This window comes from Stegostoma tigrinum, chromosome 14 (assembly GCF_030684315.1).
Source record: "Stegostoma tigrinum isolate sSteTig4 chromosome 14, sSteTig4.hap1, whole genome shotgun sequence".
Taxonomy (NCBI): Eukaryota; Metazoa; Chordata; class Chondrichthyes; order Orectolobiformes; family Stegostomatidae; genus Stegostoma; species Stegostoma tigrinum.
The window spans coordinates 32,703,208-32,725,840 of record NC_081367.1 but is presented as its reverse complement, the minus strand read 5'-3'; the positions used below and the strand labels follow the sequence as shown (position 1 = coordinate 32,725,840).

Here is a 22,633-nt window from a genome sequence, read left to right as displayed (position 1 = left end):
AATTCTTAAGAGCTTTTCAAATGACTATTTATGCAGTGGGGTGGGTGGGAATAGGTCGTTGGTGGTGGAATCACTTTTCAAATGCGCAAATCACGAAGAAAGATGGAATCTGAAAATATAAACAAATAAAACATGGCACCATTTGGCACTCATGCAAAATACATAAATTATCTTACTATTTGTGTGGGATTTTTAAAATTGAGATGTGACTCATGACTGGTTGGGAAAGGATGCAAGACTGGACAGTTTGTTCATGATCTAGTGGTTAAATGCACATGAGTCATTGCATAATCTTCAATCCTGTGCACCTTTACAAAACACTGTTCCTTAATATCCTGAAGTCAGAGAATTGTAGAATGGTTACTGTATAGAAATAAGCCATTTGTGTCTAAGCTGTATCTCTAAAGGAGGAATGAATCTAATGGAAAAACCTCTGCCTTTTCTCCTAACTCTGCACATTCTTTTCTAGACAACCATGTTCCCTCTTTAATGTCCCACATCCCATAAATCCATCAAATGAATTTGGCTCCTCCACACTGTCTCAGGCAATACATTCATTACAGGTGATAAACGCCATAAAAAGTTTTTTTTAAAACTCGCGCCACCATAACTTCTTTTGCTAATTATTTTAAATTTGTAACCTATGATTCTTGATCCTTCCACCAAAGAGATGTTTCTTCCTGGGCCTAACAGTTGGTCAGTGCTTAGCACTGTTGCCTTACAGCGCCTGGCATATGGGTTCAGTTCTACCCTTGGGCGACTGCCTGGGTGTAGTTTGCACATTCTCCCTGTGTCTGCATGGGTTTCCTCCAGGTGCTCCGGTTTCTTCCCACAGTCCAAATATGTGCAGGTTAGGTGGATTGGCCGTACTAAATTACCGTAGCATCCAGCGGTGTGACTTATGTGGATTGGACATGGGAAATGCAGTGTTACAGAGAAAGAGGTAGGGGGATGGATCTGGGTGGGACGCTGTTCGGAGGGGCAGTGTGGACTTGTTGGGCCAAATAGCCTATTTCCACATTGTAGGGATTATATCTACTTTGTGATAACTTTGAATACAATATGCAAATTTCTTTAAAATAAAAACAGTTTGAAAATTTGCAGTATTTTATACGTTGCGTGCTGCCTTATAAAGACACAATTTAAGTAACCTTCTCTCGTGGTGTTTAAGAATATGGGGATCTATTCAAATTACAACAAAGATTAAATGACACAAAACTAATCCTAAAGACCTCAAAAGTCTGTATGTTTTACAGAGTCAAAGAACTGTACCGTATGGAAATAGACCCTTCAGTCAAACTTGTCCATGCCAACCAATGCCCCAACTAAATCTAGTCCCATTTACCAGCATTTTACTCATCTCCCTCTAATCCCTTCTGATCTACATACCCGTTCAGATGCCTTTTAAATGTTGTAATTGTACACGCCTCAACCACTTCCTCTGACAGCTCAATCCATGCATGTACCACTATCTGTATGAAAAAGTTGCCCCTTAGAACCCTTCTTAATCTTTCCCCTCTCACCTCAAACCTATGCCCTCTATTTTGTTCTCCACTACCCTAGGAAAAAGACATGGCTATTCACCCTATCTATGCCCCTGATGATTTTATAAACTTCTACCTCGAATGTTCCAGGGAAAATAGCCACAGCCTATTCAGCCTCTCCCTATAGATCAACCCGCTAACCCTGGAAACCTCCTTGTAAATCTTTTCTGAACCCTTGCAAGTTTCACAACATCTTTCCTTTGGTAGGGAGACCAGATTTGAATACAGTATTCCAAAAATGGCCTTACCAATGTCCTGTACAGCTGCAACATGACCTCCCAACCCCTGTACTCAATGCAGAGATCAATAAAGACAAGCGTACCAAATGCCGCCTTCACTATCCTATCTACCTGCAATTCCACTTTCAAGGAACAATAAACCTGCACTCCAAGGTCTGTTTGTTCAGCAACACTCCCCAGGACCTTACCATTAATGTGTATAAGCCCTGCCTTGATTTACCTTTCCAAAATGCAGCACCTCACATTTATCTAAATTAAACTCCATCTACCCACTGGCCCATCTCATTCAGGTGCTGTTATATTTTCCATAAATGTACCAACAAAAACAGAAATTACTGGAAAAACCCAGCAGGTCTGGCAGCATCTGTGGAGAAAAAGCAGAATTAATGTTTTGGGTCCAGTGACCCTTCAGAACTAATTATAGCTAGGAAAAGGTTGATATATATGCTAAAGAAGTGTTGGGAGGATGGTGAAGGAGTAGATGATGTAGACCAGGCAGAGAGAGAGAAACAAAGTTGTGCAGACAAAAGAATAGGTAGAGATCAGTGTGGGAGAATGAATAGCTGGTAATGCGGACCATGAGTAGCTGACAATAGGTTATTTGTGATAGCAGCTCGTGTGATGATAGGGCCTGGTGTATAGGAGTTGGAATAAGGGCATAGGAAAAGGCCCTAAAATTATTGAACTCAATACTGAGTCTAGAAGGCCACAGGGTTCCTAAATGGAAAATGAGCTGTTGTTCATCCAGCTTGTGCTGACCTTTCCTGGAGGATTGTAGCAAGCCCAAAACAGAGATAATGACCAGGGAACACAGTGTTGTGTTGGAATGGCAGGCACCCAGAAGCTCAGGGTCATTTTTGCCAACAGAATGTAGGTGTTCTGCAAAGTAGTCACCTGGTCTGCATTTTGTCTCACCAGTTTAGAGGACACCACATTGTGGGCAGTGAATACAGTAGACTAGATTGAATGATGTGTAGGTGACTTGCAGCTTCATCTGGAAGGTGCCTTTGGGGCCTTGGATACTGAGGAAGGAGAAGGTAATTGCACAGGTGTTACAACTTCTGTGATTGCAAGAGAAGATGCCATCAGGTTGTGAAGAGATGTTGGGAAAATGAGTAGACCATTGTGCCTTGGAGGCAATGTTCCCTGCAGAAAGCTCAGTAGGGAGGAGATGGGTGGGGAGCATGTGTCTGGTGCTGGCGCCCCACTGGAGGTGATGGAAATGGCAGCTCGTGATCCTTTAGATGTGGATATTGGAGGGATGGTATGTGAAGACCTGGTATCCCTATCACTTTTGTGAGAGGGAAGAGAGGGGCTAAGGGCTGAGGTGTGGGAAATGGGTCAGACATGATTGAGGCCCTGCCAACCACAGTGTTGGGGAATCCTGGGCTGAGGAAGAAGGTAGACATTTCAGAGGCTCCCTGTGTCTAAGCATCATCAGAACAGATATGATGGAGATGGAGGAACTGGGAGTATGGAATAGTATTTATGGGAAGTGTGGTGTAAGAATGTATAGACAAGGTAACTGTGGGATTTGGTGGGGTTTGTAGTGGTTATTGGTGGCCAGCATATCTCCAGAAATGGAAACAGAGATGTTAAGGGAGGAGTCACTGATGGACCAGGTGAAAGTGAGAGTGGGATGAAAACTGGAAGTGAAATTGATAAACTTATCCAATTCTGGATGAGAGAGCGAAGCACCACTAGTGATTTCATTGAAGTACCAGAGAAAGAGCTCTGGGTGGGGGCCAGAATAGGAACAAGGAATGTTCCACAGACCTCACAAAGAGACAGGCATAACTGGGATGTCTGCAGGTACCCATAGCCACATCTTTGACCTTAAGAAAGTGGGAGGAATTAAAGGAGGTGTTGTTCAAAGTGAGCACAAGCTCAGCCAGACAGAGCCAGAGTGTGTGGATGGGGGCAGTTCAGGCCTTTAATCCAGGAAGAAGCAAAGAGCCCTTAGACTATTCTGATGGGAGACGGAGATGCACTTTCATGATAAAGATGAGGAAGCTGCTAACTGCTTTCTCTCTACAGGTGCTGCCAGACCTGCTGAGGTTTTCTAGTATTTTCTGGTTTTTGTTTCTGATTTCTAGTGTCTGAAATTCTTTGGAGTTATGTTTTGTGGGAGTTGTATCGGCACTTTTCAGGGCGTATAAAATGGTCTAAATTGGAAATTTGAGTTAACTTGATGTTTGTAATCTGCTCTTTTCTTCCAGACAACATACCTGCAGTTCTTTTGCTTTTTCTCCCCCATCTGCAATGTAATTTATACTCAGATATAAAATAGTTTACAAAAATTGAGAAGGCAGTAAGGATCCTGCAGTAAACCATCAATTTTGTAAATTTTGCGTAGAACTAAGAAACAATTTTGGCTGGACATATGATATTGCAGTTGTGAAAGATTGGCTGGTTGCTTCCAGACAGCACTTCTTGGAGCCAGTATGTACAATATCTAAGCTTGTTTGTTCAGAAAGAGAAGTGACAGCTTGTGAGAACATAGTGTTCTTTTCATCATCAGCCTAGTTTAAGCTGTCCCATTGTACTTGATTTTTATTCACTGAATAAAATCACTTGACGTTCTCTCTCTCTGAAATATTAAATTCTATGATTTCAGAAAAATAATTTTTAGCGGAAAACAAAAACTTCTGTCTAGATCTAATAGGGTTTGGCTTCTGGCAATGTTCCATTTGTCACTTCTGTTTGGAGCATGTTGTGGCAAAGGAAGTGAATTTAATCAGTGTTGCAACAACGAGAATCCCATTGTGGCAATGTGGAATGCACTTTCAATTTCTCACACTGTTCATTTCCCAAGTTTATCCCTGCTGCTGTAGGGAGCCCGTAAGGAGAGACTAGGTGTGAAATCAGAAATTTTCTTGATGTACTAGAGTACACATTTGGTGGTTGACTTTGCTGAGACTTAAGACCTAGTTAACTACAGAAAGTAGCTAATTGAACTTTATCTTACTTTGCCCCTTTTTTTGGTATTTCCAACTAGCAAAAATGTGTAGCAGTATTGGATTTGAAATTATTAATTAAGCTAGCATCTAGCAGATTTTATAATGGAGAATTCCATGCTTCAGCCACTCTTTGGGTAAAGGGATTTTCCTAACTTCTCTGCTGAATCATGAATCTGATTTTAAGGTTGTTTTCCCTTGTGTAAGATCCACTATCACCAGGAAAATTTATTTAGTATCTACTCCAAACATTTGTTTTAAAGACCTAAAAACCTCACTCAAATCACTCCTGCCCTATCTATACCCCATGAAATACAAGCCTAGTTTATGTAATCTCCCCAAAGAGAGAATGGTAACTGTAGTGATTGGAACAAAAGTCAGGTGGATTTTATTGATTATGAGATCCTTGATTGGGGTTGTTAACCTGGGCCAATCAGAGAGCTCTGGCTGACAGGTATAAATGGGGCACTCAGCGAATCTCCTTATTCTAGGGACGAGCTCTAAACTGGTTGGTCGGAGCCCATGTACTGTGCACATGTTGATAAAGGGTGACTTGGTGATGGAATACTGGCCTCTGGGCAGTTATTTCACTAACATTCTGGGGAGCCTGTACTGTTTGCTTTCATGAATGATTTATTAAAAATTAATTCATGGGACATAAAAATCACTGACAAGGTCAGTCTTCTCTAGAATTAAGAAGTTTAAGGGGTGATATGATCAAAGTCTTCAAGGTATTAACAGGAAGAGACAGTGTAGATCAAGGTAACCTCCATTGGTTGGAGGTTCTAGATTTAAGGAGCATTGCTTAAAAATTGGGGCAAAACCATTCTGGAGAGATATTAGGAAACCTTCTAATCAGAAAGGATGGTAAGGATTTGATACTATTTTCCATAAATGGCAGTTGATGCCAGATCAGTTGTTAAACCTGAATTGAGATAAAGTTTTGCTAAGCAAAAGTATTAAAGGTTATGGGCCAAAGGCAGGAATAAGGAGTTAAGCCACAGTCCAACCATGATCTCATTGAATAAAGCGACAGGCTGGATGGGCTGAATGGCTTACTCCCATTCCTATGTTCCTATAATGTGCACTTCTGTAAATATATATTCGCTTCAACTATGCTGCAGTCTTATTGTACTAATAAGTGAAAGATGTATCTTTCGCTATTGAAAGCATGTGCTGTATTTCAATTGCTTCACTTTGGTGCCTGTTTCATATTCAGAAAAGTGGTTTACACTTCATCCATAAGGTGAGTTCACACCTATAAATTAGGTGTTCAAGTCAAGGAGCTACAAATTACTGCCAGGGACCTTATTGCGAACAATAATGTTTCAGGTAGGAAACAGTAGAAACACAATGGTTTGTACTAAGGAATAAAAGGATGCTGACTGGTTGGCATTGAAGAAAGCTTGATTAATATTCCTTTTATTTGCAGACCATGGACCCTTCCAATGTGGGTAAGAACCTGGTCATCAGGTGTGATGTGCTTCTGGTATTGTTGTACATGGCATAGGTATGGTTGTGGCTGCACAACTGCACTGTGGTGATCACGTGGCATCTTACACCTAGTCTGAAGATAAAAAAGAACTGTGTCCACAGTGATATCGTGTTGAAATCTCTGGACAATAGGAGATAAAATACGTCCAGCGTAGCCTTCATCCTGACAGCCATTTTTTATGTAGGGCTGTGCAAATCTGAACATAAACCCTGGGTACACAAACATCAGTTGTCACTACATGCTGAAGTTCTGTCTGTCTCTGGTTGTGAAGAATTGGTCTGGCCACAGTGTTACTGAGTGTCCACCATTTGGACTGTACCTACCACCTATCCATCATGGAGAAGTTTAAGCAGGGGCACAACCAAAGTTCATCAGGCAGTGATCCAGATGTATGTCCTCCAAGTTCTCAGGTAAAGTAAATTGTTAATCTTGTTGCCTGACTTAATGAGCACAGTGTTAAATCTATTTGGCTGAATGTCTCATCACCAGACCTTTCAAACAAGTGCTAGGACGTGCCTTGGCTGATGGTGGGAAGGAGCCTCTGCATTAGACCCTTCCTGCATGCTTGGAGTCTCACTTCTCTGCATGCTGCCTTTGAGGATACTGTAGTGGGAAGGAGACCACTGCCTACTTCCTTCTGGAATGTACCTTTGCAAAGAAAGCCTTGAAGAACATGTCTTGGTTTTAGTCAAGGGTCAGCCTGTGTGGCAGCCCCAGACTTTGTGCTTTTTTGGCTGTTCCCAGGAACATATACTGAGACAAATATCAACCAGCAGTTTGGTACAAGAGCCTCTTTGACCCGCCCAAAACCTGTTTGTCTTTGAATCCAAAGAAATGCCCACAGCCATAAACGAGGGTTGTATACCGACACGTTCTAAGTCCAGGACAATGCATTGATAAATATGCTAAGGTATGGGGGACCATCCTTGAAAGCGTTGTCCAGCTGCCATGATAAACTGAGGAGCTGGAAACTAGGTTAAATCCTATTTTGGATATCCTTTAGAATGTATGTTACAAATATTGTCAGTAAGTGCTTTTGTATTGAATTACCTCAAAGCTAAATACTGAATGGAAGGAACTTGAACTGTGTTGCACTTCCAGTAATGTTCAGTTTGAATGGTTATGGAACATATTTTTACAAATTTGCATGAATCAAGTATATTTTCAGGAAGGAAAGATACTTAATAGAATACTTGTGCATATACTAAAGGACAAGTGCTCGACAAGGGTAGAGAAATAGTACTAAACTGAAGTTGAGGCCTTATACGAAGACAAGACAGACCAGAGATCATGCAGATTGTGAGATTATAAAGAAGAGTACAGGAATATGACGAGGCCCTAAAAGAAACTGATAAAAAGGCAATGTTGAAAATTGTGTGTCAGATATCAAGGCCAATAGTTAAGAGAAAAATAATACCTGACAGTAATGTTGACCCCCTTATGACAGGTGATGTTGTTTTAGTCATCCACAGGATTCATATGTGGCTGGCATTTATTGTCCATCCCTATTTGCCTTCAGGGCAGTTAAGTGTTAACCACATTGCTGTCTCTCTAGTCACATATAGACCAGACCAGACAAGGACAGCAGTTTCCTTCCATAAAGAACATTACTGAACCAGGTGGGTTTTTCCTGACAATCATTAATATTAGATGTTACTTCCAGATTTTGTTTGAATTCAAATTCCATCTAGGATTTAAACCTAGATCCACAGGACATTACGGGTTTTAAGATTAATATTCTGGAAATAACACATTTGGCCATCACCTCTGCCAAGGCATTAAAAATAGCTGCTTTATAGTAGATTTTGGGAAAGTACTCAGGATTAAAAATATCTTAAAATAAATCAAGAGGAGCAAGAACTAACTACTTTAAGTATAAATATGGTGATAGAGAAACTAGTAACACAGACAATTCTTCAGGACTCAATTATTTCAATTTCAGCATGTTTGTTAAATAACCTGGTGAAGGAGTTGTTAATGTTGGAGTGATGATGTTCTAAAATCTTCTCATTACAACAATTGTGTTCTTAGATTAAAAATTTCCCACAACAGCAACTTGCATTTTTATAGCACCTTCGATGTGGATGATTTACAGCATTGAAATCAATAAAATTTACCCAAAAATATTAGGACAGATAAACAAAATTTTGATCAGAGACAGAGTTTTATGGATCACCTTAAAGGAAGAAGGTGAATTGGAAAGGGTTAGGGGAAAATTCTAGAGCTTAATGTCATTGGGATGACTAACAATAATTGTTCTATTAAAATTGTAGATATGCAAGAGACAAAGATTAAAGGAACTTGGACACATAAGAAAGTATTAGTTCAGACCAGGAGGCTGTAGGGCTATTAGTGCACAGTCACTTCTGAGAACATTCTAAACATCTGCTTTTATGGTTGGAGTGACTGAACATTTAGACAAACATGAGCAGAACAGCGAAGGCCAACAAGGATTTGTATGGGTAAAGGTTTTGTAACTGACTTCGTTGAAATCTTTGAGGAGGTAATATGATGGCAGATAAATGCATGAATATTATTCATTTAGATTTCCAGAAGGCATTTGACAAAGTATCACATAGATTACCAATAGTGAAAATGTAAATACAAGAAGTTAAGAAGAGGTAGGGGACAGAAGAAATGTGTATGTCCTCAAATTGGCATCCTGGGGATGAGTATTTGGACATTAGATTTTCACTTATTTATAAACTATTTGAAAATAGAGTTCCATGAAATGGATTTATTGAAAGATAGATAAAAAAATGAGAAATCCAAATGAGAAATCTCATAGAAAGTGGGAATTCAATGTAATGAAAGTTCTGTTATGGATCATCACATGCACAACAAACTGGTATCCATGGAAAGCATTTGGAAGCAAGTTGGCAAATAAAGTGTTACAGCCACAATAAACAAATCAGTGTCAAGGGAAATGCAGTGTATGTCCCGGTATTAGTGTCCAATTCTTATCGCAACAAGTGACCCAGGTATGTGATCGGCTCCAAGTTTGCTGTGATGTTAAGGTGTGATAATGGGATTTGGCACCTAGCCTCAAGTCCATGCCTGGCCCTGGCTCCAGACCTTGCCTTGAGGATCATGAGGCTGAGAGATCGCTTTAGACAGCTACATTGGGTCGAGGTCACCATGCCAGTTCGAGAGGATGCCACACTGAGATGCCACCCTGGGAGGCTGCTACAGGAGTCTACCGTGCCACACTGGAAGGCTGCTGCACCAGGCCAGAGGTCATCATGCCATATTGGAAGGCTATTGCGCTAGGCCAGGAGGTCAACATACATAAGCACAGTGGCTACAAGACCAGGTCAGAGGCTAGGAATACTGCAGCAGTTTACTCATCTCCTGAATCTACAAAGCCTGTCCACCACCTACACCTGCAGTGTGACAGAATACTCCCGTTTGCCTGGATGGGTGCACCTCCAGAAACACTCAAGATGCTTGACACCATCCAGGACAAAGCACCCTGCTTGACCGGCACCACATCCCACCACAACAGATGATCAGTTGCAGCAATGTGTGCAATCTACAAGATATACTGCAGAAATTCACTAAAGATCCTTGGACTGCACCTTTCAAATCCCGACCACTTCATTTAGAAGGACAAGGGCAACAGATATCAGCACATGCATATTCCCCTCCAACCCACTCACCATGCTTTGAAATATATCGCCATTCTTTCATTGTTTCTGGATTAAGATCCTGGAATTCCCTCCCTGGTGGCATTGTGGGTCTTCCCACAACACATGGACTGCATGGGTTCAAGACGGCAGCTCACCACCACCTTCTCAAGGGCAATTAGAAACAGGCAATAAATGCTGGCCCATATCCCATAAGTGAACTTTATAAAAAAACCTGCCTTGTGTTCTGTATCCCTTAATAGTTTTGGTTAACAACAGTCTAACAATCTCTGATATGAAATTACAATTAATGTAACTTCAATAGTGGTAGGTGGAAGAAAGTTCCAAACTTCTAGAATCCTTCATGTGCTGAGATGTAAAAAGAGCCAGAGTAAGCAAGCACTGGCATCCTAAAACAACAGTTCAGTTGTAGAAGCAACCCAGAAAAAGTTTTCAATATTCATCATCATTTGCTGTACACTCCAAAATTGTTACTCAGAGGCCTTAGAGAAGCCTGATCAGGAAGAAGTCAAGCAAGAACTTGCAGATGCAGATGCAGGTAAAGAGCACGACCGAGCAGTTTATTTCTAAAACTGTTAGGTAACAAATTATTCTGAAGTTATTCTGACAAATTATTCCCTTGTCCCTAGCACTAACAGTCTCTCCCTCCATTTGATGCAGTCTTCTCAACCACCATGTTAATCACCTCAAATTGTACAGTTTTTGCTTTCCTCTACCATCAACGAGGGTATGATGACCAACAGACATGCTAAAACAAGACCATTGACTCCACTACTGTAAATGATTTGTATGTAGGAGTGGAACAGTGGATTAGTAAATTTGTGGATGATACAAAGGTGGGTCGAGTTGTAGATAGTGCGGAGGGCTGTTCTAGGTTTCAAAGGGACATTGATAGTATGCAGAGCTGGGCTGAGAAGTGGCAGATGGAATTTAACCCTCAAAAGTGTGAGGTGATTCATTTTGGAAGGACAAACTTGAAAGCAGAATACGGGAATAATGGAAAGATTCTTGGAAGTTTGGAGGAGCAAAGGGATCTTGGGGTTCATGTCCACAGTTCCCTGAAAGCTGCCATCCAGGTGGATAGAGTTGATAAGATGGTGTATGTTGTGTTAGCTTTCATTAATAGAGGGATTGAGTTCAAGACCCGTGTAGTTATGCTCCAGCTATACAAAAGCCTGGTTCGGCCACTTCTGGAGTATTGTGTCCAGTTCTGGGCGCCTCACTACAGGAAAGATGTGGAAGTGTTGGAAAAGGAACAGAGGAGATTTACCAGGATGTTGCCTGGAATGGAGGGAAGGACTTACAAGAAACAGTTGAGAGAGCTAGGGGTTTTCTGTTTAGAACGATGAAGGATGAGAGATGAACAAAATGATCAGAGGTATAGATGGAGTGGACAGAGACTTTTCCCTCTGGTGGAGGTAGCTATTACAAGGGGGCATAGTTTTAAAATGAGTGGAGGTAGATATAGTGGAGACATCAGAGGTAGGTTCTTTACTCAGAGAGTGGTCGGGACGTGGAATGCATTGCTGGAGAGCGTAGTGGAGTCACCCTCATTAGGGGCATTTAAGCAGCTATCAGATAGGCATATGGATGAAAGTATAAGTGTGGAGTGGAGATTAAATAGACCTTAGGTTTCGGATAAAAGTTCAGCACAGCATCATAGGCCGAAGGGCCTGTACTGTGCTGTACTGTTCTATGTTCCATGTTTTACTGCAGTGGGCCTCACTGTTGAATTAATTAATGTTTGTATGACTATCTTTCTACCTTTTTACCTTTGTGTGTGGGTAGGAAAGATGAATAGATTCTGAAAGCAGCTGCACTTCTCATAGGTCATTATATAAGGGTGAGATGTAACTGAGAATGCAGGAAAGTAAAAGATGATTGAAAATCTTCTTGGCTTGCCAGATGTCATTATCCTGCCTGCTCAACACATGGGGATAACCGGTGGACGCAGATTAATACTCTTGGTGTTGCTTCCTGCTATTATGTGTGAACTTGCCTTGTGAGAAAGAAGGAAACATGTCAGTGTTAGAATCCTGAGAAGTTCAGAAAATGTATGTCAGTGTACAATATGGTATTGGCATGTACAAGATGGTAGACGCGTGAGAAGGTGAAAGATGTGAGGAGTGTAGCAGTTGCTGAATGCTGTAGTGAGTATAGAAGGAGATAGTGTGTGATACAGTCATTGTGCTGGAGTGATGGAAATGTCTGTGTTAGGGCTTTTTTCTGATTTCCCAAGTATAATTTCTCCTATTTTTGCCTCGAAGGAACCCATGTTTACTTTTGCGCATCTTTTCCTTTGACGTACATTTAAAAGCACACGAGAACAATTGGCATGTATTGTTGAAGTTAGTAGGACAGGACAACGCAATCAATAACCATATCGAATCCTGGCTATTTGAAATAAAGATACAAAGTACAAAAGCTAAGGGGTTTATCAGCTTGTATAAACTTTATTCTGCCCCACCCAAATGTCCAATTTGGATGTGGGAGCGGCGGCAGCAGCCCAGTGCACATAGTGATGGCAGCCAGTGGTCAGACCATGTGATGGCCCCCTGCACTGGTTTGTTGTCGAGAGACTGTGATGTTTGTCTTTTTAACTTAGCTTGCTGTTTTTCTGACCTATCTTTATACTGTGTATAGCTGTTATGTAACTTTTTTTTTCATTTCTTCACTCTGTATCTAAGGATTGTATCTAGATACTTGTGTATCTATGATGGTGCTGTAAATGGTGACTTAAAACCTTTTCACTGTACTTATTTGAGTACATGTGACAATAAAACTAATTAAATTCAATTCAACACCACACCTTAGGAAGAACAGGAAGGCAATGGAGGGGTGGGGAACAGATTTACAAGGATGGTTCCGATACTAAGGAATTACAGCTAAATGGGCGTGATCAAGAATCTAGAGTTGTTCTTACAGCAGAAGAGGCAAAGTGGATATTTGGTAGGGTGTTTAAAAACATGAAGGGTTTGGATAGAATCAGTAAAAGTCAAACTTTTATATTTTTAAACCAGGTGATTGTAGACAGGTTCACAATTTCGTGCCATTGGCTTCTACACCATTTCCTTGCCACAGTCTCAACCCCGAGCTGTTTTGAAAGAGGTAGGCTCAGGGTCAGATCAGCTGCCCAGTTGGGAGAAGAGAGTAGCCAGTTGAGGCCAAATATTACTAATCAAAGACCTTACTGAGGGATTTCCAGTTGGGAGTGTGAACAGATAGGATTTGAACTCAGGCACCCTAGCTACGAGATAGAAGCATTACCAATGCACCTCGAGTTTCTCAACTGTGACAAGGGACACAGAAATTTAAATTTGTCCTTTAAAATGTCACTGTTGTGAAACTCTTGGTGGCCCACTGGTAATGTCCTAGGACTCTGCTCCCACCTCTGCAGCTGGATCCTTCACTTCCTGACCTGCAGACTCCCAATCACCAGTCCTACTACACTCTTGACTATTGGAGGACCTCTTTTAGGCCACAGAGTGTTGGGATTCCACCTGCTGTCCCTGATTCAACATCAAGTCTAGTGTTTAATTGGGCTGGATCATTGAAAATTGTACAATACATATCAAAGCATGTTATGCAAGGCTGGGACCTGGAACTAGATTCACATCAGATTCTTGACAGTTGAAATTCAGCCCACTATTTTCATTAATGACCAGAAGGCACATATTTAAAGAGATTGGCAAATGAAACAGAAATGCATAACAGTCCATTTTACACTACAGTTAGTGTGAATTAGGAGCAGGAGTAAGCCATTTGGTCTCTTTAAAATACCCTGCCTTTCGATAAAATCTAATCTGATTTTGCTGTCAAATGCGCATTCCAAGCTGCACCGAATAATTTTTTATTCCTTTGTTAACCATATACCCCCACTCCTGGATATTAGGCAAAAGAACCTTTTGTGAAATGCTTTTAATGTATTTGCATCCAACAAAAATCATCTCTAAACTCCAAGACCTAGGACTCTGATCCCGCTCTGCAACTTGGCTTCCTGACCCGCAGACCAAATCAGTGAAGATAGGCAGCACCACCTCCTCTACAATACTCCTCAACACATGTGTGCCACAAGGTTGTATACTCAGCTCCTTGTGTAATCAGCCCTTTACTATACTCCTTGTGCACTCACGATTGAATGGCCAAATTTAGCTCTAATTCCAGTAAAAATTTGCTGATGACACAACTGTAGTTGGTTAGATCTCAAACAACAAGGAGACGAGTACAAGAAGGTAATTGACAACTTAGTAGCATGGTGAAAAGATAACATCTGTCCCTCAATGTCAGCAAAATGGAGGAGCTGTTCATTGACTTCAAGAAGTGGAGTGGAGGACATGCCCCTCTCAGTATGGTGCTGAAGTGGAGATTGTTGAGAACTTGCAAGTTCCTAGGAGTAAATTTCACCAACAATCAACCTTGGTTCATCCAGGCCATGTTATAGTCGAGGAAGCACACCAACGCCTCTACTTCCTCAGAAGGCCAAAGAAATTTGGCACATCCACAATGACACTTAACAATTTTGTAGATGCAGCATAGAAAACATTCTATCCAGATGCATCATACGTTGGGATGGCAACTGCTGTGCCCAAGACTGCAAGAAATTACAAAGTTGTGAACACAGCCCAATCCATTACAAAAATCAGCCTTTCTTCCATTGACTCTGTCTGCTTTTCCCCCTGCCTTGGAAAAGCATCCAACATAATCTAAAGCCCTTCACACCTCAGTTATACTGCCTGCCACTCTCCATTGGTCAGTAGACACTAAAGTTTGAAAACACATACCGACAGATTTAAGAACACCTTCTTTCCTGCTGTTATTAGACTTATGAACGGATATCTCATATATTCAAGTTGATCCATCTTGCACTTTCTCTGTCAGCAGTAACATTGTATTCTGCACTCTGTACTGTTATCCTGCTATACCTACGTAAGGTATGATTTGTCTGGCTAGCATGCCGAACAATACATTTCATTATACCTCGGTACATGTGACAATAATAAATCAAATCAAATCAAACTCAAAATTAAATAAGGAGACCAAAGTTGTACTTCAAATGTGGCTTCATCAAATCCAAACAACTGCAGAAAATCATCCCTACTTTTCTATTCTGTTCCATTCCTCAAACTCCAAAGTTTGTGGATGATTCAGAACTTGGTAATGTTGCAAACAGGAGTAGACCAATAACACACTTCATGGTGACAAAGAACAATTGGAGAAATGAGCAGACATGTGGAAGGTGCATTTTATTTCAGAAAAGTGTGAAACGATGTGAATTGGAAGAAATTAAGCAGTGAAGCAGCATCATTTCAGTGCTGTAATATTATTTTGTGGTGCAGAGGTGGATGGGTGAATTGTCAAAACTCTTTGCAATGGCAAGGCAAATTGAGAGATTTGTTAAAGCCTATGGAAGTATACATGTTTGTTAGTAGGGGCACTCATAACAAATACAAAAAAGTCTTAATTAACTTTACAAACCTCAGGTTAAGCCTCAGCTAGAATATCCATAGAGTTTTCATACAGCAAGTAAGGCGAATTTATTTCCTGGGATGAATGGGTCACTAACTAGAAGTTGTAGAATTAAAATAATTTGGAAAGGAACTGAAGAGAAAACAATAGAATTACATAGGATCATTGAGATCTGGAAGGTGCTGCCTTAAATGGTTGTGGAATCAGAATGCAAAGATACTTACAAAAGTAGCCATGTACTGGAAGAAACTAATTTTGTGAGGGAATAAAAAGCTAAACTGGATAGCACTTTCAAAGGACTGAAGAAGGGTAATACCCGAAACGTTGACTGCTTCTTTCCTTCAGACGTTGCCTGGCCTGCTGTGTTCTTCTAGCCTCCTGTTTGTCTGCCTTGGATTCCAGCATCTGCAGTTTTTTGTTTGGCTCTGGCACGTTCAAAGAACTGAAGCTGACATCTGGAGTGAATGGGGTTCTTCTGACTGAGTCCTACATCAATTTCCACAAAAATTATTACCAATGATCAGTAATCATGTAACATTTATAACATGTGTCACTTTCTAAAATTCTTTCTAAGCAGCCATAATTATTCGTCGGTTCAAATGTTTTTGGTGTGTTTAGCATTTCTTTGGCCCATGGTAATGACTTAACTATTTCATTAGTAGCGCTTTATAGCACTCTTATCTATTGCTGGTAAAGAGAACTGGCTTCTGAATGCTGGAATAATAGGGCTGTAAAGTAATGCTGGTCAAATCATTTCCAGGCAATGATGGGAATTCAATGGATTTCATTTTGTACAGTAATTGCTCACTGATTTTTAAAAAATTATCGTCATTTTAGTAGTGATTGCTATTGAGTTGTTTGTGGGAGTTTTGATTACTCTGTGAAACAATCAGACTGAAAAATTTCACACATCATTTATTTCTTTGAAGTCCAAATAATTAGTAGAACAGAATTTGAGAAACATTGAACACTTTCTTCTGACCCACTTTAGAGCTGATACAAATTGGCTTGAAGCTAGGTGATAGAGGATGGTGGTGGAGTGTTGTTTTTTGAACTGGAGGCCTGTGACCAGCAATGTACTGCAAGGATTGGTGCTGGGTCTGCTGCTTTTTGTAATTCATATAAATGATTTGGATATAAATGATTTGGATGTGAATGTAGGAGGAATGGCTAGTAAGTTTGCAGATGACATGAAAATTGATGGTGTAATGTACAGTGTCTCAGAGTACAATGGGACTGAGATCAGATGGGCCAATGGGCCGAGAAGAGGCAGATGGCGTTTAATTTAGATAAATGCGAAGTGTTGTATTTTGGTGGGGCAAGTCAAGGACTCACACACTTAATGGTAGGGCCCTGGGGGCTGTTAATGAACAAAGAGATCTGGGGTTGCGAGTTCATAGTTCCTTGAAATGGAATCACAGGTAGACAGGGTAGTGAAAAAGGCATACGGTATGCTTGCCTTTAATGGTCAGTGCATTGAGTATAGGAGTTGTGTTGTCATATTTGGCTGTACAGGACATTGATTAGGCCACTTTTGGAAAACTGCGTTCAATTCTGCTCTTCACATCAATCCTGCTATAGAAAAGATTTTTTTAAACTTGAAAGGGTTCAGAAAAGATTTACAAGGATGTCTCTGGGGTTGCAGATTTTGAGCTCTTGGAGAGGCCGAATAGGCTGGGGCTATTTTCCCTGGAGTGTCAGAGGATGAGGGGTGACCTTATAGAGGCCTGTAAAATTATGAGAAGCATGAATAGAATGAATAGCCAAGGTCTTTTCCTGAGGGTAGGGGAGACCAAAACCAGAGGGCATAGGTTTAAGGTGAGAGGGGCAACTTTTTCACACATAGGGTGGTGCATTTTTGGAATGAGCTGCCAGAGAGGTGGTGGAGGCTGGGACAATTACAACATTTAGAAGGCGTCTTGATGGGTACATGATTGAGAAGAGGTTAGAGGGATATGGGCCAAATGTTGGCAAGTAGGACTAAATTAATTCTGGATATGTATTTGGCAAGGTCAAATTGGATCAAAGGGTCTGTTTCTGTGCTGTTCAACTTTATGACTCTGGTTGAAATATCTATTTAGCACAGGCAATTAAGCATCAAATTGTAAGAAGTGTATACATGCGTATAATATATAGATACTCGTTTATTGTATATAATGCTCTATTTTGCATATTTTACATTTTACATCTGTTATGGTTTTATTTGCGATGCATTTAATTGAAAACACTGTATCTGCTATACCCTTTATTTACTGTTGTGATAGGTATTTCAATATTAAAGGTGTTATACTTTTTTTTATAGTTGAATTATATTACTCAGTAATCAAAAGTATGGTTACTGGGTACTCATAAGTTCCTCTTTCCAATCTTTTTTCCAACTCTTAATCCAACTTTAGTGACTGATAACTTTAATTTTCAAAATACGGGTTTAAACTAAAAGTAAAACTTTTTGAAGGTTGCTAATTTGACAATATAATGTGACAAAATTTATTTGTTGAAATGTCTTTTATTGGCTTTTAGTGCTGTTTTTAAACTTTTTACTTTACTGATGGAATAATTTTCTCTATCATAATATTTTTTGGATAGGATCATTTCTTTAAATATTCTTTAAATAAACAAGATAAAATCCGCATTAGGAGCCTACAACCCAATGGCCTAAATGCAGATTTTACCAGTTTCAAAATCTCCCCACACCCAACCTCATCCCATGACCGACCCTCCCTCTCATCCCTACCTCCTTGACCTGACACAATCTGTCCATCTTCTCTCCCACCTATCTACTCCTCTCACTGACCAATCCCCACCACTCCCTACCTGCATTCATCTATCACCATCCCACCTACCTTCCCAGCCCCACCCCTCCTCTCTATTTATTTGTGAGCCTTTTTGAAGCCACATTTGAAGTACAACTTTGGTCTCCTTATTTAATTTTGGTTTTGATTTGATGTATTATTGTCACATGTACCGAGGTATAGTGAAATGTATTGTTCGGCATGCTAGCCAGACAAATCATACCTTACGTAGGTACAGCAGGATAACAGTATAGAATGCGGAATAAAATGTTACTGCTTACAGAGAAAGTGCGAGAAGGATCAACTTGAATATATGAGAGATCCGTTCGTAAGTCTGATAATAGCAAGAAAGAAGGTGTTCTTAAATGAGCCATCATTTTAATTTTTTTCTATCTTCTGTGTGTCAGAAACAAAACGTAGTAGTGTTCTGATTACACACCTATTGTAACGTGTTTCTGTGTTTTAAATGTGTATTCAACTAAGAGGGAGAATGATACAGCCAGAATGGTTTTCATAACTTTAATTTTAGTTTATTTTTCAAATGGAAAAAGTTAAATTTTAAAGCCAGTTGATTTGCCAACCTCTGTTATTGACAGAAAAAAAGTCAATGCAACTGAAGTACCCCAGTAAGATAGTGGAGTAGGTCCTGGTTTGGCCCTGCTCTCATACACAACCTATGCCTGAACCTAGCTGCCCATTTTCTAACTGTTCAGACTGAATACGTTGATGCAGCATCTCAGAGCTGTGTTCTGTGATCACCGAGCATTCAGTGCCGCACCAAATGTGCTGTTGAAACCACAGTCAAAATGTTGCCCAATTATGCCACTGTAGGAGCACTGGAATTGCTATGCTTGTAATCTCATAATACATTGATAGTGGAGTTCTTGACTAATTATAACTCTTAGCAATTTGTCGACAACAGATTTAGAAATGGCATGAGGAAATTGCATTGCACATGAAGATTAATATAATAGGCTTAAGTTATTGTTTAATTTTACAGTATTCACCAATTTAAAGATGGTTAATATTTTTACAAATTTAGTGCAAATCCTCGTGAGGACAAATGCAATGTTAGGCATTATAGTTATGTTTTAATTTGTAATGTTTCATTTTTTTCCAGTCTTAATGTTTTTTCTTATCCCTTCTCAATTTTATAAAGTTTCAGTTTCTTATTTTTTTTTTCTCCCAAACATCCATGCTTTTTGCTGCTCTTATTCCATCTTGCCTTCTTCTCTCTGACCTGATCCTGAATCACGTTCATATTCCATGCTATTCACATTTGTTCTCACATTTTCCTGCTGCCTTTTGCTAATTACAACTTCCATTGTTTTGTCACTGCCTGATCTTTTTGAGTTTAGATTATGGTTCACATGAACACAGCCTCCCAGATTCCCTTGATTCTTTGCAGTTTGCCTGCTGGCGCAACAGGTCCGCAGTAGACTCCATCTCCTAGCGCTACACTCATCCCTGGAGCATCTGCATAACAAAGATACCTACTTACTGACTACAGCTCCACCTTCAACACCTTCAATTCCAAACAAACTCATCTTCAAATTCTGAGACCTAGGTCTCACCTCCTGCCTCTATAACTGGATCCTTGACATCCTGACCCATAGATCCTAATCAGTAAGAATAGGCAACAACATCTCCACAATAATCCTCAACTCTGGTGCCCCACAGGACTACCTACTACTGTGTACTCCTTGTACACTCATGACTGTGTGGCCAAGTTCCACTCAGCTCCATTTACAAGTTTGCTGATGGTACCACCATTGTAGGTTGGATTTCAACAGAGATAGGGTTGAGGAAAGAGATTAAGCATTTAGCAGCGTGGTCTAAAGAAAACAATCTTTCTATCAACAGCAGCAAAACAAAGGAACTGGTCATTGACTTTAGGAAGTGGAGTGGAGGGCATGGCCGTGTCTGCATCAATGGTGCTGACGTGGTGAGGTTTCTAGCAGTGATGATCACCAACAATCTGCCCTGGTCCACCCACAGTCAAGAAGGCACAACAACTCCTTTACTTCCTCAAGACACTAAGGAAATTCGGCATGTCCACAAAATTTCTTACAAATTTTTACAGATGCACCATTGAAAGCACCCTATCTGAATGCATCACAGCATGCTATGGCAACTGCTTTTCCCAAGACCGCAGGAAACTACATAGAGTCATGAACACAGCCCAGTCTATCATGCAAATCAGCTTTCAATCCATTGACTTCATCTAAACTTCCTGCTGTCTCTAGAAAACAACCACATGATCAAAGACTCCTCACATCCGAATATACTGTCTTCCACCCTCTTCCAGCAGGCCGAAAATATAAAAGTTTTAAAATACTTACAAATAGATTCAAGAACAGCTTCTTCCTTACTGTTGTTAGAATTTTGAACAGAACTGTTAAATGTTGAGAGATAATGGGAACTGCAGATGCTGGAGATTCCAAGACAATAAAATGTGAGGCTGGATGAACACAGCAGGCCAAGCAGCATCTCAGGAGCACAAAAGCTGACGTTTCGGGCCTGGACCCTTCATCAGAGAGTGGGATGGGGGGAGGGAACTGGAATAAATAGGGAGAGAGGGGGAGGCGGACCGAAGATGGAGAGTAAAGAAGATAGGTGGAGAGGGTGTAGGTGTGGAGGTAGGGAGGGGATAGGTCAGTCCAGGGAAGACGGACAGGTCAAGGAGGTGGGATGAGGTTAGTAGGTAGCTGGGGGTGCGGCTTGGGCTGGGAGGAAGGGATGGGTGAGAGGAAGAACCGGTTAGGGAGGCAGAGACAGGTTGGACTGGTTTTGGGATGCAGTGGGTGGGGGGGAAGAGCTGGGCTGGTTGTGTGGTGCAGGGGGAGGGGATGAACTGGGCTGGTTTACGGATGCAGTAGGGGAAGGGGAGATTTTGAAACTGGTGAAGTCCACATTGATACCATATGGCTGCAGGGTTCCCAGGCGGAATATGAGTTGCTGTTCCTGCAACCTTCGGGTGGCATCATTGTGGCAGTGCAGGAGGCCCATGATGGACATGTCATCAAGAGAATGGGAGGGGGAGTGGAAATGGTTTGCGACTGGGAGGTGCAGTTGTTTGTTGCGAACTGAGCGGAGGTGTTCTGCAAAGCGGTCCCCAAGCCTCCGCTTGGTTTCCCCAATGTAGAGGAAGCCGCACCGGGTACAGTGGATGCAGTATACCACATTGGCAGATGTGCAGGTGAACCTCTGCTTAATGTGGAATGTCATCTTGGGGCCTGGGATGGGGGTGAGGGAGGAGGTGTGGGGACAAGTGTAGCATTTCCTGCGGTTGCAGGGGAATGTGCCGGGTGTGGTGGGGTTGGAGGGCAGTGTGGAGCGAACAAGGGAGTCACGGAGAGAGTGGTCTCTCCGGAAAGCAGACAGGGGAGGGGATGGAAAAATGTCTTGGGTGGTGGGGTCGGATTGTAAATGGCGGAAGTGTCGGAGGATAATGCGTTGTATCCGGAGGTTGGTAGGGTGGTGTGTGAGAACGAGGGGGATCCTCTTGGGGCGGTTGTGGCGGGGGCGGGGTGTGAGGGATGTGTCGCGGGAAATGCGGGAGACGCGGTCAAGGGCGTTCTTGATCACAGTTAAGGGGACAGCTAGAAAATGGGAGGCCTTTAGAAATGAGATAATGTGAACCCAGAGACAATATGTTCCGGTTAGGGTGAAGGGCAAAGCTGATAGGTGTAGGGAATGCTAGATGAGTAGAGATTTTGAGGCTCTGGTCAAGAAAAAGGAAGCATATGTCAAGTATAGACAGCAGAAATCAGATGAATCCTGAGGTGAGTATAAGGGAGTAGAAGTATACTTAACACAGAAATCCGGAGGGCAAAAAGGGGACATGAGAGAGCTTTGGCAAATAGAATTAAGGAGAAACCAAAGGGTTTCTACCAATATATTAAGGACAAAAGAATAATTAGGGAGAGAATAGGGCCCCTTAAAAATCTGCAAGGCTGCCTATAAGTAAAATGGCAGGAGATGGGTGAGAAACCAAATGAGTATTTTGCATTACTTTTTACCGTACAGAAGGATATGAAAGATATATAACATAGGGAATTGAAATAGCAACATCTTGAAAAGTGCCCATATTACAGTGGAAGAAGTACTGTACATCTTAAAATGCATAAGGTGGATAAATTCCCAGGAGCAGCTCAGGTGTACCCTAGAACTGTGTGGGAAGCTAGGGAAGTGATTGCTAGATATTTATATCATTGATAGCCATGGGTGAGGTCCTGGAAGATTGGAGATTGGCTAACGAGGTGCAATTATTTAAGATGATGGTAAGGAAAGGGCAGGGAACTATAGACCAGTGAGCCTGACATTAGTAGTGGTCAAGTTGTAGGAGGGGATTCTGAGAGACAGCATTTACATAAATTTGGAAAGGCAAGAATAATTAGGAAGAGTCAACATGGCTTTGTGTGTTGGAAATTGTGTCTCACAAACTTAATTAAGTATTTTGAAGAAGTGATAAAGGGAATTGATGAAGCCAG

At 41.2% G+C, this 22,633-nt stretch overlaps 1 protein-coding gene across 4 annotated transcripts in view; it reads left to right on the top strand.

The window, feature by feature from the left end:
- Positions 1-22,633, top strand: part of lekr1 (leucine, glutamate and lysine rich 1) — a 176,598-nt gene that overhangs the window by 10,283 nt on the left and 143,682 nt on the right. The window contains exon 1 of one of the 4 annotated variants that reach the window (XM_059651081.1): positions 6,557-6,645. The exons of the other annotated variants lie outside the window; for them this stretch is intronic. Coding sequence (XP_059507064.1) covers positions 6,571-6,645 — 75 coding nt within the window. The 5' untranslated portion in view covers positions 6,557-6,570. Of the gene's footprint in view, positions 1-6,556; positions 6,646-22,633 lie in introns of those variants that run through there. 4 annotated transcript variants of the gene reach the window in all.